At 41.1% G+C, this 15,891-nt stretch overlaps 1 protein-coding gene across 2 annotated transcripts in view; it reads left to right on the top strand.

The window, feature by feature from the left end:
• sema5ba (sema domain, seven thrombospondin repeats (type 1 and type 1-like), transmembrane domain (TM) and short cytoplasmic domain, (semaphorin) 5Ba) overlaps window positions 1–14,705 on the top strand; it is a 140,106-nt gene extending 125,401 nt beyond the window's left edge. The window contains exons 18-24 of one of the 2 annotated variants that reach the window (XR_012964024.1): window positions 807–1,019; window positions 2,572–2,742; window positions 5,812–5,949; window positions 9,290–9,334; window positions 9,780–9,985; window positions 11,034–11,129; window positions 12,428–12,564. Coding sequence is in view for 1 of the 2 variants with exons in the window: in XM_076156774.1 (XP_076012889.1) it covers window positions 807–1,019; window positions 2,572–2,742; window positions 5,812–5,949; window positions 9,290–9,334; window positions 9,780–9,985; window positions 12,428–12,604 (950 nt within the window). In the remaining variant the exon portion in view is untranslated. Of the gene's footprint in view, window positions 1–806; window positions 1,020–2,571; window positions 2,743–5,811; window positions 5,950–9,289; window positions 9,335–9,779; window positions 9,986–11,033; window positions 11,130–12,427 lie in introns of both variants that reach the window. The other variant, XM_076156774.1, reaches the window with a different exon arrangement.
• The last annotated feature ends 1,186 nt before the right edge of the window (window positions 14,706–15,891 follow it).

Raw genomic sequence — 15,891 nt, 5'->3', positions numbered from 1 at the left:
AACACAAGACACCACAGGCTTATTCATGCAAATAAATGTATGTGAATGTAAAATTTGTATCTCCATTTTAGTTGACTACATTTCAGTTCAGGTCTGATTATCCTTTAGTCCATTTTGGATGGTTTCGCAGAAACATTAACGCTTTCAGGTCTGGTCTCTTCAGGTCTTTTTTTCTGTTGACTTCTGCACTTGTCCCCTCTGCTTTCTCCAGATGAAATAATGTGGATTCTGTATGTACTAATTGTAGAAATCAAATCCGGTTAAGTTTGTGATGTGTATTTGTGTGTCCCTATAAGACACATTGTTCCCACAGACTGATACAAACATAGTGGAAAGAAGGAAGCGCCAGGCTTATGATTTCCCCCTGCATGATCCTGACATATTGAAAGGGCCCTCCTGCTAGATCTGTTAGCTCCCCTATATAGCCGTTAGTGACAAGGTTAAAGTTCAGCAACTGTGTGTGCGTGTGTGAGACAGAGAGAAAGAAAAAGTTTTCGAGAGTCATGATCCACTGCTCTGCATTAGTGGATGAAACAATTTCCTGCCCCCTCTCCATAAGCAACCTAGAGTTCCACATCGACTCTGACAAGCCGATGAAACACCAACAGGGGGGGAACTGTGGGGAGTTTGTGAGAAGGAAGACTGAGTTTGAGAGACAGACGGGCAGAAATATTCCTGCTGGCAAAGGATCTGCCTCCTTGACATCTCTCTATACATCCCTGCAGCTGTCAGCCACGCAGGACTGCACATATTTCTCTGACCTTAATGTTACTACATTGCTTACACACATCTTTTCCTCTCTGTAGCTCTTGTTGAGGAGCTTCTGAAGACTCCAGTGCTGAGAGTTGCAGGCTCTGGCTGGTCACCATGGGAGACCTGGTCTACCTGTTCCCAGAGCTGCTCCAAGGGATATCGCACCCGTCGCCGAACCTGTGCAGGGCCAGAGGGAAAGAGCAGCTCCAACACCTGCCGTGGATCACCTGTGGAGTACCAGGACTGCAACATCCAGGCCTGCCCAGGTGAGGAAGAACAAAACCCTGACTGACATCACTGATACAGTATAGACTAGGTCTCCTTTTTTGTTCAAGGTCCACATATAGTACGGCTACCTGCAAGCTGCAATATTATAATATTTCCCACTTTTGTAACAACTTTTTGTACAACAATTTGTACAAAACACTTGAGTATCATGATTTGCCGCCCCATATTGCAATTTGACAACAGAGTGACTAAATGCAACAAATACACAGGTTAAACATAGTAAAAATATGGATCCTACAGATGTATGTGTGTTTCTTGTCAGAAGTAGGCAACGGTGGAAGAAGTGGATGGAATAAATGTGTTAATTAATGGATTTCAGATGTTATTAAATCCATTAATTAACACTTTTAGTGGTCTGGTATGAATCATCTGATTCTGGATGTGGCCAAGACCAGGGAGATGGTCATAGATTTCAGAAGCAAGAGGACGGTGTTACGGCCCCTGTGCATTCTGGGTGAGGATGTTCAGGTGGTGGAGGATTATATATACCTCGGAGTCCACATCCACAACAGGCTGAACTGGAAGACCAACACTGAGGGTGTATACAGGAAGGGGCTGAGCAGACTCTTTTTCCTGAGGAAGCTGAGATCTTTTAATGTGTGCAGCAAGATGTTCGAAATTCTGTTGTAACCACTGCACTTTATCATGCTGTTGTCTGCTGGGGAGCAGCATGGAGCCAAGGACACCAGCAGACATAATAAACTTATTAAGAAGGCTGGCTAAGTAATTGGCTGCAAACCAGATACTTTTGGGACTGTGATGGAGAAGAGGTCACTGAACAAACTGTTATCCATCATGGATAACCCTGATCATCCTCTCCATCACCTACTGAACAGACACCGGAGCTCCTTCTCTGAGAGACTGATCGAACTTCGCTGTCACAAGGACCGATAAAGCAGACCCTGACAGAGAACACTCTGCCCCAGAGTCTTTGTTGAGGCCACATCCACTCTTTCTGTCCTTAGATTAATATTTAGCATTTTTACTACTTTATTTTATTTATTATGACTGTGTTTTTATTTATTTTTATTAACTACTGTGTGTGTGTTGTGTTTTCATTTATTCAAGCGTCTTTACTGTAACTGCTTTTCTGAATGGAAATGTAGACGGGACGGGACTCACACATCCCGAGTATGAAGTCAGAGTTTGTGAATGATGCACTTTCCACCTCTACAGGCAGGTTGACAGACTTGTGTAAACAATAAGTCAGTCATTCAGTAATTTAGTATGTCAGTCAGACAGGAAATGGGTCAGTCAGTCATACTCGTTAGTGAGAGTGAGAGTGAAATGGTCAGAGCCTGCTCACTCCATGCAGCACTGTGATGTTACTCTTGTGACTTATTGTACATAGTCTCCTTCACACTCTCTCTGCTGTCTCTTGTTTACTGGCTTGACAGAAATGTTGAATTTGTAATCTGGTCCATAAAGGCAGTTTTTACAGTCCATTTCATTTAGCTGCCAAATGAAAGTCAAATCAAACTTCCAGAGGGAGTAGTGTGTGTGATGTGTTTTTAATTGTGTTTGTCACAGTCAGCGGGGCCTGGGCCTGCTGGTCGTCCTGGTCCAAGTGCTCAGTGGGATGTGGCGGAGGTCACTATCAGCGAACACGATCCTGTAACAACCCTGCGCCTGCCAATGGAGGGGATATCTGCATAGGACTACACACTGAAGAGGCCCTGTGCAACACACACACATGTGATGGTAAGGGTACAAAACAATTACCCACTAATCAATCATTCCACCACTGTTTGTGGTCCATTCATCATCTGTACCAGCAGGCATCATCATCTCCCACACATTTTCATGTTGACCCCTTTCCATCTCCCCGGTCTTAGATAAAACAATAACAATACTTCTACTATAACAAATAGTTATAGTGATAATAATAACAACAATAATAACAACACTGCATTTTGCAGAGAAAACAACCCATCCACCATACTGTGCTGCTCAGTCTTTAAACAGAGCAGGAGGTGAGGAGCTTGGAAGCGGCACTTTTAATGCTGGTGTATACTGATTCTGTGTGTTTACATGTATGTTCCTTTCTATTCCTTTCTATTCTATTCTAACCTGAACGTTTTAAAACTCGAGTACACATTCATACTGGCATATGAGCTAGACCACATATATGCAGTAAATGTCCTGGCAGATTGGATAATATTTCGAGCTTTTCACCTTTTCACCTGGATACAGTAACGAGCACATTTTAGTTCAAGGCGTAAACGGAGAGTACATATTCTCTATCCTCCATCATTCCGATAATACACAGTCGCCCATAAAGTTGGAATGATTTTTTATGCCAACTTTATGGGCAACAGTGTATATACTGTATATATACAGTATATAAAGTGTATATTCAGTTTCTTTGCATTTTTTTGCACCTGAATGTTAACCTTACATCGCCACTGATGATGAGATATGAGCTGTATAACAAAGCCCTCCATGTGCCCCTCCAACTTCCAATCTACTTCCACAAGGATGCTGAAATATTTATGAGAGATCTGCCTGCTAATCCAGGAAAAAGCACCAGAGCTCCTAATAAGGTTTAGCTCTCCTTCTAACTAAAATTGAACACCAACCAGCCTTATCTGATTTGTTGCTTATATCATTTTTAATTCTTTCTTTGTTTATTTTGTTGGAATACAAACATACTCATGAATGCTTAATGTTTTTGTAGGTGTTTGTGTGCATGCAGTGTGCTTTGTGGTGTAGAATGAAATTGTCTTTCCCTCTAACGATTGTTGTCTTGTGCCTCTTTTCATGTGGAATAACTCAACTGTCACTCAGAGAGGAAAAATGCTTGCAGGCGTCCTCACTGGTAATGATAGGCAGAGAGGAGTAAATGGCTTTCACCATCCTGATGTGGTCTAACACGTTCTGTTCGGCCTGCATGGATTGACTGTCTGCCACGTTAAAATCTTACCGACAGGCACTACATTACGTCATGTTTCAGCGTCGTCCCTGTGCTGCTGCCCCCACATGCATATGTAATTAAGCAAAGACTGACTGTCAGTCATGGGAATATTTGATGCAACTGTCTCAGGTCATTTGATTGAAGCCGCCCCAGTAATGAAAGACAGCCAGAAGGACTGAACAGGACAGAATACTAAAGAGGAGACTGACAGCCTCCTTGTGACTCAACTGTACAATCGCACAGCACATGATGGTGCTGAAAATAAATGGAAATAAATGAATCAATTAACGCAAGCTGTAGTAAACACAGGAGAGATTTGTGATGCTTTTACAAACTCTAATGATATTTGGGGATTTTACATCCAAACTAGATCACTTACATTGTTTTTTTTGAAATTGCTGAAAACCAGAATAGAGCTGTATTATGACGGCAACACCATGTGAAATCTTTTTTCTTTTGGTGCTATTTGGATGCCCTATACACTCTCTCATTCATTGTCCTCATCCACATTGTCAGGTTATGGATGCCGAAAGAACCCTTCACTCTCGTGCACAGATGCGGGGTTTTCAATTGACCCCAGGAAAGCACCAGGAATTTACTATAGAATAACAATAATACAAATGTTATTTCAGGATCCAATGTCATAGATTGTGTTCTGCGGTTTCCTACAGACCCATTCTACAGACTAAAAATGTTTATCCCACTATGGCGAAGGCTTAGCTTATTAATATTCAGAGCATAATACTACCCTACTACTACTGTGGACCATCCCGGAAGTGAACAAAACTTTTAAATACTGATACTCTGTAAATTTAGTTAGCTGTAAAGATAAGGTTATGCATTAACTCTACGGCCATAATGTGATAGTGACTAACCAATCACACCTCTGGAACCTTCGTCGTGGTTTGGAAATTAGGTTGCTCTGTGGACCTAGTGAGCGAGCTCATTTCCTCAAAATGCTTCAGCTTACACAAATCATGCGATTAATCACATGATTTGCCGGTCAAATCATCCTTTTCAGACAACTCTTGTATTCTTGTGATGATGCGTCATGAGGGAGGCTCATACGTGCCGCCATTCGTTACGATCCTAAGAACGTTCCTCAGACTGACAGCTTCCACATTATTAATTGGACTGCAGTTTGTAGCTACTGAGTAACAACTTTCAAATTAGTAATAATAATTAGATAAAACTGTGTTAATGCATGATAAAATAATTGTCTGTGTTAATTAATTGATGCATTAATGCGATAATAACACGTTAATTTGCCCAGCCCTATAAAAAAAACATCTTTTTCCTGAAAAATCATTACTTAAGTAAAATTGGCAATAAGTTGTGTGTTTTGAATGTAGACACCCAGGTGACAAGAGCAGATGGTGGAGTCTGCCAGCAACTGCCAGACAGTTTCCCATTATAAAGCCTTGTCTTTCACCTCTACTTACACCGTCTCTGCCTTCCAATCACTCACTCCACTCCACTGCCTTTAAATACAGGGTGAAAGAGTGTAGCAAGTGCACAATTCAAAAGGAGGGAGTGAGAATCTTGAGTTTCCTATTTCTCCCAGGTAGGAGCTTTTGTTTACTGCTCAGTGGCCTGCTGGGGGAACACTAAAGCTTGGCTCAGGAGGCAAACATCACCATTACACACTAAACAAACTCCATGAGATTACCCTTCCACTCCTGTTTACAATATAAACACTGTCTGGCTATCGGGTTGTTCAGTTGGCCAGGAATTGTTTGTGGCCGCAGGTGCTCACAGCTGGGGTGTGCATGTTGGTTTCCAGGCTGGTTTGCGTTGTGGATTCGTACTGATTATGGATATCTCTCCCCATATTTTGTTTTTCACTCTGTGTTAAGGTGGTTGGATGGCCTGGTCGCTGTGGTCAGCCTGCGATGACTCAGGCTTGCAGATGAGGAGTCGGGTGTGTGGGGCGCAGGGCAACACCCCCTGTGTGGGGAATGGCACTCAGCGAAGAGACTGCAATGAGATACCGGGTAAGTCAGGGATCCCCACTATAGCAGGGGTATTTAACTAACATTCCATGGGGTCCTTTCACTTTTCCTTTCCTGTCACATCTTACCCAGCAAAGGCCAGTAGTACGTGTTATTTATTACATGTACGTCTTTGGACTTGAAAACATTTAGTTATATTTCATTTTTTAATTAAATCATCTAGCAGACGCTTTTATCCAAAGCGACTTCCAACACACAATTGAAATTTATCTTGCACCCCCTCATATCACACACACACAAACACATGCATTACAGAGGGGGTGCAGGGCAGCCATTTACGCCGCCCATGGAGCAGTTGGGGGTTCGGTGCCTTGCTCAGGGGTGCCCTGGAGGCAAACTGGCAACTCACTAGCTACCAGTCCACTTACTTAGTCCATACGGGACTCGAACTGGCGACCCTCCGGTTCCCAAGCTGAATCCCTATGGACTGAGCAATCTTGAAAAAAAGATCATTGCTTTGAGTCTTATGAATCTTAGCACATTCTGATTACAGAAAAACTTGAGAAAAAGTACATAACAAAGTTTGTATCTAAATTTTAGAAATAGATATATTTAAAATTGAAAACATGCTTTACTTCAGTTCAAATAAGTTGTCTTTACCAAGTACAACTACTATTAGTGACTAATTTGAACATGTATGTATGGATAAAAAACAATGTGCTTAAATTGAATACAATTGCACATACAAATTACATACAGAACATTTTGAAATTAACCACACAACATGTCCCCCCTCTTGCATGAAATAATAATAACTGTACTTATAGAGCGCTTTTATCCAAAGCGCTTTACAATGACATTATATTCTCCAATACATACACTGATGAACCATGTAAGGAGCCAACATCAGGAGCAGTTAGGGGTTCAACACTTCGACTGGCTCTCTCGGAGGAAAACTTCAGATTCTGAGATAACTTTCTATCTATCTGAGCCACCCCACGCCCCTCTTTATTTTCCTGACTGTATTTTGAACTCTAGGAGGAATGGAGTCAATGCAATTCTCAAACACACATACAAGCGCTCATTGGTCATTCTTGCAGTGGCTTTTTGACCTTTTTGACCCTTTTGTTCGACTCAGAAACCCAAAAAGCGCTCGACAGCTTTGCTCTTACTCTGCAGTGCAGCAGTAAGTCATGGATGTCCCGAGAAAGTTTAAAAGTTTCACTCCTGTAGTCCCTCATCTGCCAGAGCGGAGCACAGTACAGGCTGATGGATAATGCAGTGGGATCTGGACAGGATTGTCCACTTTCACCTGACTCACAGCTCATTTCTGCCTACCTATCATGGGGGAGCCCTGTCTTTTGGTCACAGAGATATATTGATGTGTGTGGTAATAGAGAGCACAGATTTCAGACGGATCCCTCACTGTGCCAACATCTCCGTTATAGCCAGAAATGCCCTCTCCTCTTGTGTGTGTTGCCAGTTGATTCATCCACTGCTCATCCTTATGCATGGTGCATTCTGTGACTTCAGATCTTCTACAAGCTGTTTTAACTGACACAGGGATCTTCTTCATTTGTCAGTTCCTCTATTGCTTGCCATTTAGCAAAGTCTCTACGGCTGCATACATGCACTCCTTCACTTTATCCCCATCTCTAAATGAATCCCCAGTAAAAGACTCTGAGAGGACTTTTATTGAACATACAGGGCTTTGAATTTATTTAGTTTCTGTGTCCTTACCGTTCCAATGCTTTGTTTCATAATTGCATTTTACAGTTCCACCTTTTATGATGGTCACCAACTCTGAACATATAAGACACACTGGCTGTCCCGTCGTTGTTACTGGATGAATGAATGCACGCGTGCGTTCACTTATAAAGGCTCCTTTTCGTTTGTTTGGAACAAGCCATGTCTCAGTGTGTTTCACTCTCTTCACGTCTCTGCCTTTGTTTCTCCTGTCCACGCTATTCGCTCACTCGATTGGTCAAGAAGCAGTAAACAACGGACCCATGCAGCTCTGCTGAGCTGGCTTATCAGCAGTCCAAAACTCTCACTAAACTTGCTTGTCATATTTTAATATTAGACGGTGACCCCTGTACTAAATGCTCTGTATCCTTGAATGTTTGCATTCCCAGACTGCATACATCATAACAGGTAGACTTTGCTCAAAGTAGGAGGGAACAATCTGTGTGTGGTGTGCTCAAGGGGCCTTTGTTACTTTTACAAAATAGTTCATTTGAAACGATTCTAATAAATTGAAATTGATTTTCCATTGTTTGATACTGGGGATGGGGGGGGGGTCGGATGTTTTGGTCCTCTTTTTACTACATTTTGGTGCCTGCCGTCTTTTCCTTTGATGTCTAATGGGACAATCACACACTGAAAAACAAACTCATTCACGTACTCTACAGTATTTAGAGTCCAGTTCTCACTTCTATTTCTGCTTGCGCCAATTCTGGTCTCAAAATATGTGTTTGAATGAGATAATGGGAAGATTATGTCACAAGTACACGGGCTACATACAGTACTTACTCACACACACTCATGTCTCAGTCGTGTATATAAATCATATTTTATTGCTGGTTTATCAACTCTTAATGATAAGTCCATATGAATCCAACAAAAAAGTATATGGCCCAGTTAGCCAGAGAGCAGCCTCTTATACTGATGACATCCTGATGGCATCAGCCTCTGCAGCCTCTGAATACTTAATGAATTCAGGCGAAACCATTAATATTAATAGGTTGTCAGAACAAAAAATCACAACCAATTTTACCACAAATTTAGACAAGGCAACTGATGGATTTGTCAGGGTCAGGGATGTGATATTAAAATACTGGCTGCTTACACACACCACTGTTCCATTATCTTAAACTGAGAATTTGGCTTCGACATTAGCGCTGCGATTGAACACAACACTGTTGTCGATGGGGGGGGGCGCTTCGAAATTTGCGCTTCGATCTGCCAGTCTGACGGGGGGATTATGATGACAGTATAATTATTTATATGCCCTCATCGAAAGAGCCAAAATTGTCCCGCGGACCGTATTGGTCCGGAGGTTCCCCAGCCCTGCTTTAGAGGTTACATTTTTTTCCTAGATGCCCAATGATGATTTTTTTTAATTAACAGATTTTGAAAAAGTCTGCTTGGAATGGTTACAGAACATCCACATTTTTGCATTTTAGTTTTTGAAACCATTTTGGAGGTCACAGCACCTCAGTCGTCAGTGGGTGCTGTGTGTTTGTGTGCTTACGGATGTTTCTCCAAGGAGGATGAGACCTTCAGTGTGTGTGCGGTGTGTGTGTGTGTGTGAGAGAGAGAGAGAGAGAGAGAGAGAGAGAGAGAGAGAGAGACTAACCCTAAGTTCTTCTCCTCTCTGCAGTCATCCTCCCTGCATCTGGCTTTGATGAGGACAAACAGTGTGGAGGTAAGTGGATTAACAGCTGCCACACTTTGGACAAGGGTTAGGGTTAGTGTTATCATGAGTTGTATGAGATGTAGCTTATTCGTTGCCCATAGTTCTCCATAAGATGTGTCCTGTCTGTTGTCATGCATTATGTCTTAATTTTTATGTGTGTATTTCTGTCTCTGGAAAATATGTCCTTTGTTATGAACACAGAACGGGTCATGGTTATGAAGGTGTAATGAGGCCCACTCAAGCTAGCTTTATGCTTCATATGGGGAGTGAAGGCTGAGTTACATCCAAATTGCAGACTTTTTAAACCTCAAAATAAGGAAACAATGTTTCTTGTGATTCCAACAGGGCTAGGAGGCTAGGAGAGAGACAGTTTTATAGACAGTTTTATAAAGAAATACATGATAGTATGTGCTTGGCTTTCAATAATGCTCCACGGATCTTTCTTATTTCCCAGCATTCACCTCTCTCCACCTGATCGCCACCGGTGTGTCCTGTTTCCTCGGGGCCGGGCTGCTGTCCTTCTTAATCTATGTGTATTGTCAGCGCTTCCACAAGCCCTCACAAGAATCTGCAGTCATTCACCCCACCACACCAAATCACCTCAACTACAAGGGCAACACCACACCAAAGAACGAGAAGTACACTCCCATGGAGTTTAAGGTACTTAATATTGCAATACACACAAATACTAATGCACAGGATATAAATGAGATGAGTATGAATGCACTTCATGTTTTATTTACAAGCTTTATTCATACATTTGTCTGTATAGAACACTAATTATAAAAGATGAATGACTGGCTGTTTTTATGCCACTTTGCTCTGATATGGAACCTATAGGCTTTAAACCTTCCTTACCTGCACACAAAGTGAGTTTATTATAAATGAGCCCCATTAGCTCCCTCAAGCATTACTCAGCCCTCCCTCTGCTTTCAGTCAACCTGAACATTCAAGTGAGTCAACAAACTGGACCCGAGAGGTCCATACATTTTTTATCTACCTTGTGTTGCACTGTTTTTGTTCTGTGCTCCATTGTTGATTTGTTTAATCCAGGTTTGTTTCTTTTTTCAATAGTTTCCTGTCTCTTTTTAAGCACAATCCTTGTGATAGTGAGCCACAAATAAAGGAATCACCCACTATGGGGACGAAATATTCCGAGACTTTTCTTTCAAATACCTGGATACCATCACAGCTGTCATTAATCCAGCAGGCTTTGCAAGAACGACCCAGGACTACGTGTGTTGCATTTTGCCCTGTGGGGTTTTGCACCTGCTCAAAATATTACTCCAACATGTTTCAGCCCAACGAGCCTTGCTCAACAGGGCCAACTGCAGCCTATATACTGTACTGTGCACACAATATAAAGAGATGCCAACATGAGAAAAATACTCCATCTAAAAGACATCATGCCGACTCATCATTTTTTTTTCATTTTGGAAATGTAATGACCACAGTGTGTGAGTGAGTGTGGATTCTCTGCTGCCTTCTGATATATCAGTGCATAAGCGCCTTGGTTTAGCGCCTGCTCCTTAGCCAGCTTAACATGAATAGGATTTCCCATATACAGGCTAACGTAAATTAGTATTATTATCGCTATTACTCCAAATTTCACCAAAAAGCATAAATAAGTGTGTCCTTCTTTGACAAATCTCTGAATCTTACAGAAATGTTCTTAATTCCTCTTTTTCCTGCTGGTGCTACGTCATAGCCTAGCCTGACTCAAGCCCCAATCGATGGCAAATCGTGATGGCATCACACCTACATTCTTGGCCACTAGATGACAGCAGAGACCACACTATTGAATGTAGGCGCCGTGAACTGAATTTAACACTTTAACAAAACCAATGATGTTGATATGGACATGACATTCAGAATATGTAATGATGCATCACTAGTCAAAGAGCATAAATATACCATGTTTAAGATCCTGCAACCTAGCGTAGGAAGTTATGGACCAAAATGTATTTGTATTTATAGCGCCCCCCTATGACATACATCATTTTTTTGATTTTTTTCAACACTTGATCATGATGAAGTTTCATTTGAGAAAAAATCTGTCAGATATACAATTATTTCAAAAATTACACTACGCAACAGATCTAGCATATAAAGTCAAAATTAAATACATTTTTACTTCAAAGAATCATTCCAAACCAATTACTTGTCTTAAAACTCCAGGGACTATTTTGCAAATTAGTGAAAAAAGCATTTAGCAGAATGTGGCTTGGCCTATGCCGATAGATGCAGCTCTATTGACTGACCTGCCTTGATATAAGTATTTTAAATAGGCCCCTCACAATTAGCACATTATTAACCATTACATTTGCTTCATTATAGCCGACCAGAGTTGGTCTCCACCCTCTAATGTTTTATAGTTGTTATTATTTATTTTCTGTCTTAGCACAATGCTGAAGATCATTCTGCTGTTGATGAAAGTCCTAAGTCATTATCTTTAAAGACCAGAAGCAGAGGCCAAATTCTGCTACTGCTATTACTCTGTGCCATTACAACACTGTTCATTCACTAGATTCCCTTTGTTCCAGGCCAATTCATGACAGCCACTGTGTATTAGTTTATCACAGACTCTAACATGATTATCCTCCTGCCTCGTTTCCCTGGTGCTGGTCAGATCACATTAGGCTAATGCTTCCCATGGAAAGTTGTGGAATCTGTTGCTTGGCTGTTACCTTCTTTACTTAAATGCGTGGTTAGCATTAAAATAAACTGTAATTTTTTTTATTTTAGAGCGCTACATAACCCTGCCATCTTATAAATTATTGTATTGAATATGCTTGATACGAAATAAATAACATTTATTGAATTAGTTTGCTTTGGTGATATACTTGCAATGCACAGGCTGTAAACCCAAGGCAATTGTAAGTTTTTTATTCAGCTGGGGGAAAGAATTACTCAGCTGCTTGGCATATTTTTTGCATGAATCTGATTCAGTGATCTTAATCTTTAAAGATATGGTTTGGTATGGAATACAATATTGAATATATGTCTCAATTTCACTAGTGCTCTAAGTTTGTGTACGTTTTGTGATTCCTCCTCCATCCTCCTCCTCTTATAAATGTGCCTTTATCTGCCATGTGATTGCAGACACTGAACAAGAACAACCTGCTGCCAGATGAAAGGTCCAACTTTTATCCAACTCCACTGCAGCAGACAAATGTCTACACCACCACATACTATCCCACAGCACTGGGCAAGTACGACTACCAACCCAACTCCTCCCCTTCCCCATGCAGGACCTATAACAACAGCAACAACAGCTGAGACACACCTCCTGTTGGCCCTTCACCATCCTGCCCCCACCTGAAAGAGATACCCAATTGCCATGGTGACATAGGTGAACCAATGTAAACTGAATTCAACTGTTCCTCAGATCTCGGCCAGGTTCTGTTGTTCACCATCACCCCTCTCGATCCTCCCATTGTCTGTTCTGCACGGTAAGGTTTGTGTGTTCAAGGGCATATTTGGACAATTCCATGAGCCCTCACTGGGAGACGTAGGTTTGGACAATAATGTTGTGCGAGGAACTTGTGCAACGGGCTGGGGGTATGTTGTTGTAATGACGTATTCCGGTCTAGTAGTGTCAACTCAGTGCTTTCTGTGGGGCTCCAGTGGAAAACCCATGACAACACACTTCAAACATAACTTAACCCTTCCCTTGGATATGGGTCATAGTCTTCTGACTCTCTAGTTCATGAGGGGAAAAAAATGCATATCGTCCAGTTCCAGTTCCAGCAAGTGAGTGTAGAGTTGACGATGTAAACAACTTTATCTGCAAGTAAGCACTTCATACAACAGAAGAACTCAGAACATCAGTGTGGAGCACTCACTGCAGGACATGTTGGTCTATGAGACTCGTACACATAATTTCTGCTCACAAACAAAAATAAAGAGAAATTATTCTGCATCTGCTAATAAGTAGACTCTCACTCCCCATTGCTTCTATGGACACACGTCAGAGCAAACAGCATACTGTACATACAGCTTTGGGAATGTCTTGGGTGCCTGTATAAAACAGAGTGGGAATGAGATTTTTTTTCTTTTTTCCAAGAACGATGAGGACATCTGTTTGAGAATTCATTGATTCTTCAATTGATTCTTCATTGGATGCATTGATTCTATTGAGTTCTAAATAGCACAGCGGTCATATCAAATATGACCAGTGTGCTAAACAACTGGAATGAGTTTTTTATGATGATGATAAGCGGTAGAATAAGCTAGTAGGCTGTCACTTTGTTTTGTAAGGCAAGAAGTATTTGTTTAATGTTCAGATGAGCGGTAGCATAGGGAGAAATATTTTGTTAAAATAAACTATAGGTGATTAATCTTTCTTTCTCATCTCTCATTTAATTTAATGCACACATTCCTGTTATTTCTTAATTTTTATCAATTTAGCAACTAGTCCATCTTCACTACATGAAATGTTACTGGGCCATAGTTTGCTTTTCCCTCATTGTTGTAGTGTATCTTGGTATACTGCATTCATTAAGATTGACAAATGAGTCCTGATCTAAAACCTTAAGCTAGATAGATAGATAGATAGATAGATAGATAGATAGATAGATAGATAGATAGATAGATAGATAGATAGATAGATAGATAGATTAAATAAAACAAAAACAAGATCCCTTTAAGTATAAATTATTTCTGTTGATCTTTTGTTTTTTTTAAATACAAATGGGTGTGTGTGTGTGTGTGTGTGCGCGTGCGTGTGTGCGTGCGTGCGTGCTTGTGTGCGTGCGTGCGTGAGGCGTGCGTGCGTTTGGCGTGCTTCAATGAACTAAAGGTTACTTTGTTTTGTAAATGCTCCTACACATACTTTTACATATGAGGACATCCATAAAGGTGTATGTGCACTGAGTCACATTAACCTTCACATTTTCCAGGTTTTCTACTTAGTTTTTCCTGTTCTGTGCATGAGATGTTCATCACTACAATTTAAGCAGCAGCTCTTGCTCTCTACTACTCTATTTATAGTCAAAGCTTGGTTTAAAAGGGCATTGCCATAGCTATATTTTATTATTGTTATGCCTGATTAATGAATGCTAACCCAGCAACGCTTTTTATTTGAGCTCTGTACATGCATGAGATGTGAGCTCTATCTGTATATAGGAGTGACAGCCTCCTGCAGCCCGTTTATGACCCCAGAGCAGTTCAGAGAGGATCATGTAAATGTACATGTATATTGTATAGCTAACACTGTTTCGTTAAACAGCCTTAGTTGTTTTTTTTGTTTTTTTTTAATGTGCAGCAGCTAAGTACACACCAACCATGGGGTTTGTTTGGAGACAGAGCTCAACAATGTGACCGTGTGCCTGTGACATGTGACCTCCGCCAGCTGGTCAAACACTGAGCAGCACCAAATTCCCACAAAAACAGTAAAAACAGAGAGTAGAGGTCACAGCATGACCCAGTATACTGTACTCAAATGTATGCACATTCAAATAGTCACATTTAAAGGAGAAGCAGAAGCCTCAGAGCTTCTAAATTAATGTCCTCAGTCATTGGTCTGTTTTGAGCTCTGTCCCCAGTGATGTGAGGCTCTGTGTCCTTCTATGCAACTTACCAGGTGTAGTTAGATTGTCATGTAGACTGTAATCACTGCCTTTTAGACACTGTGAATTTTTGGTATCCTATATTTTTGTATATTGTACATTGTAAAGGATAATAAACCTTGATGCCAACTCAAAAGTACAGACACTGGTATATCTATATATGAGTTTTGGGGTTTGGTTTGAGTTATGGATTTACGGATGGGACATTTTTGTGCTGAAGCCGATTTCAATCATAATCTTAGTCCTTGGCCTTCACACCCCCTTGCTTTCAAAATGGGTGATTGTACAGGAAGGGTGCAAATTGTCAATTTTGTTTAAATGCTTTACATGTTTTTATAGAATGTATAGGTCTAGGTACTTTTCCATATCTTGACCTCAATTTGTAATCAAGAACAGACTGGAGGAGACTTCCGGTATGACGCTGAGCTGACACATGTGAGAAGAGGAGAGTGGCACAGCAATGGCCATCCCACCTTGGCCAGTGGTGTGCCACTTGAAGGAGGAAAATAACTTTCTGCAGGAGAAATCGGACAACCTAGAAAATCAGTTACAAAGAAATAACATAGGAATAATTGGTATCCCTAAATTGCGTTATTCCTGACTCCCCATGGCTGACTTTATCACTTAATCACTGTCTGAGGTGCTTGGAGGCGACCTAGTGGAGACACCTGAGGTGGTGCACCAAGCGCTTGTTGCTCAGCCCAGAGACGTTGAAAGACCCAGACCGATCCTGCTACGTTTTAAATACACTTTTAAATACAAGGACAAAATGCAAATTATGGAGGGTTCCAGATAAGTAAGCTCAAACTGTACCGAGGGAGAAAGATCTTATTTTTACGTGATCTGTGAGCCCAACTTGCAAAGAAGGTTGCAGCATTTAGAGCCATCAATTCCACTGTACCTGAGGAATATCAATGCTATCCAGCTGAGCTTGTGATGGAAATTGTGAACACACACACTGAAACAATGTAAAGATAGATATGACAATCCAGGGAA

This window comes from Genypterus blacodes, unplaced genomic scaffold (assembly GCF_046128005.1).
Source record: "Genypterus blacodes isolate CSIRO-AG114 ecotype Tasmania unplaced genomic scaffold, CSIRO-AGI_Gbla_v1 ptg000008l_1, whole genome shotgun sequence".
Classification (NCBI taxonomy): domain Eukaryota; kingdom Metazoa; phylum Chordata; class Actinopteri; order Ophidiiformes; family Ophidiidae; genus Genypterus; species Genypterus blacodes.
This window is presented reverse-complemented; position numbering and strand designations above follow the sequence as displayed.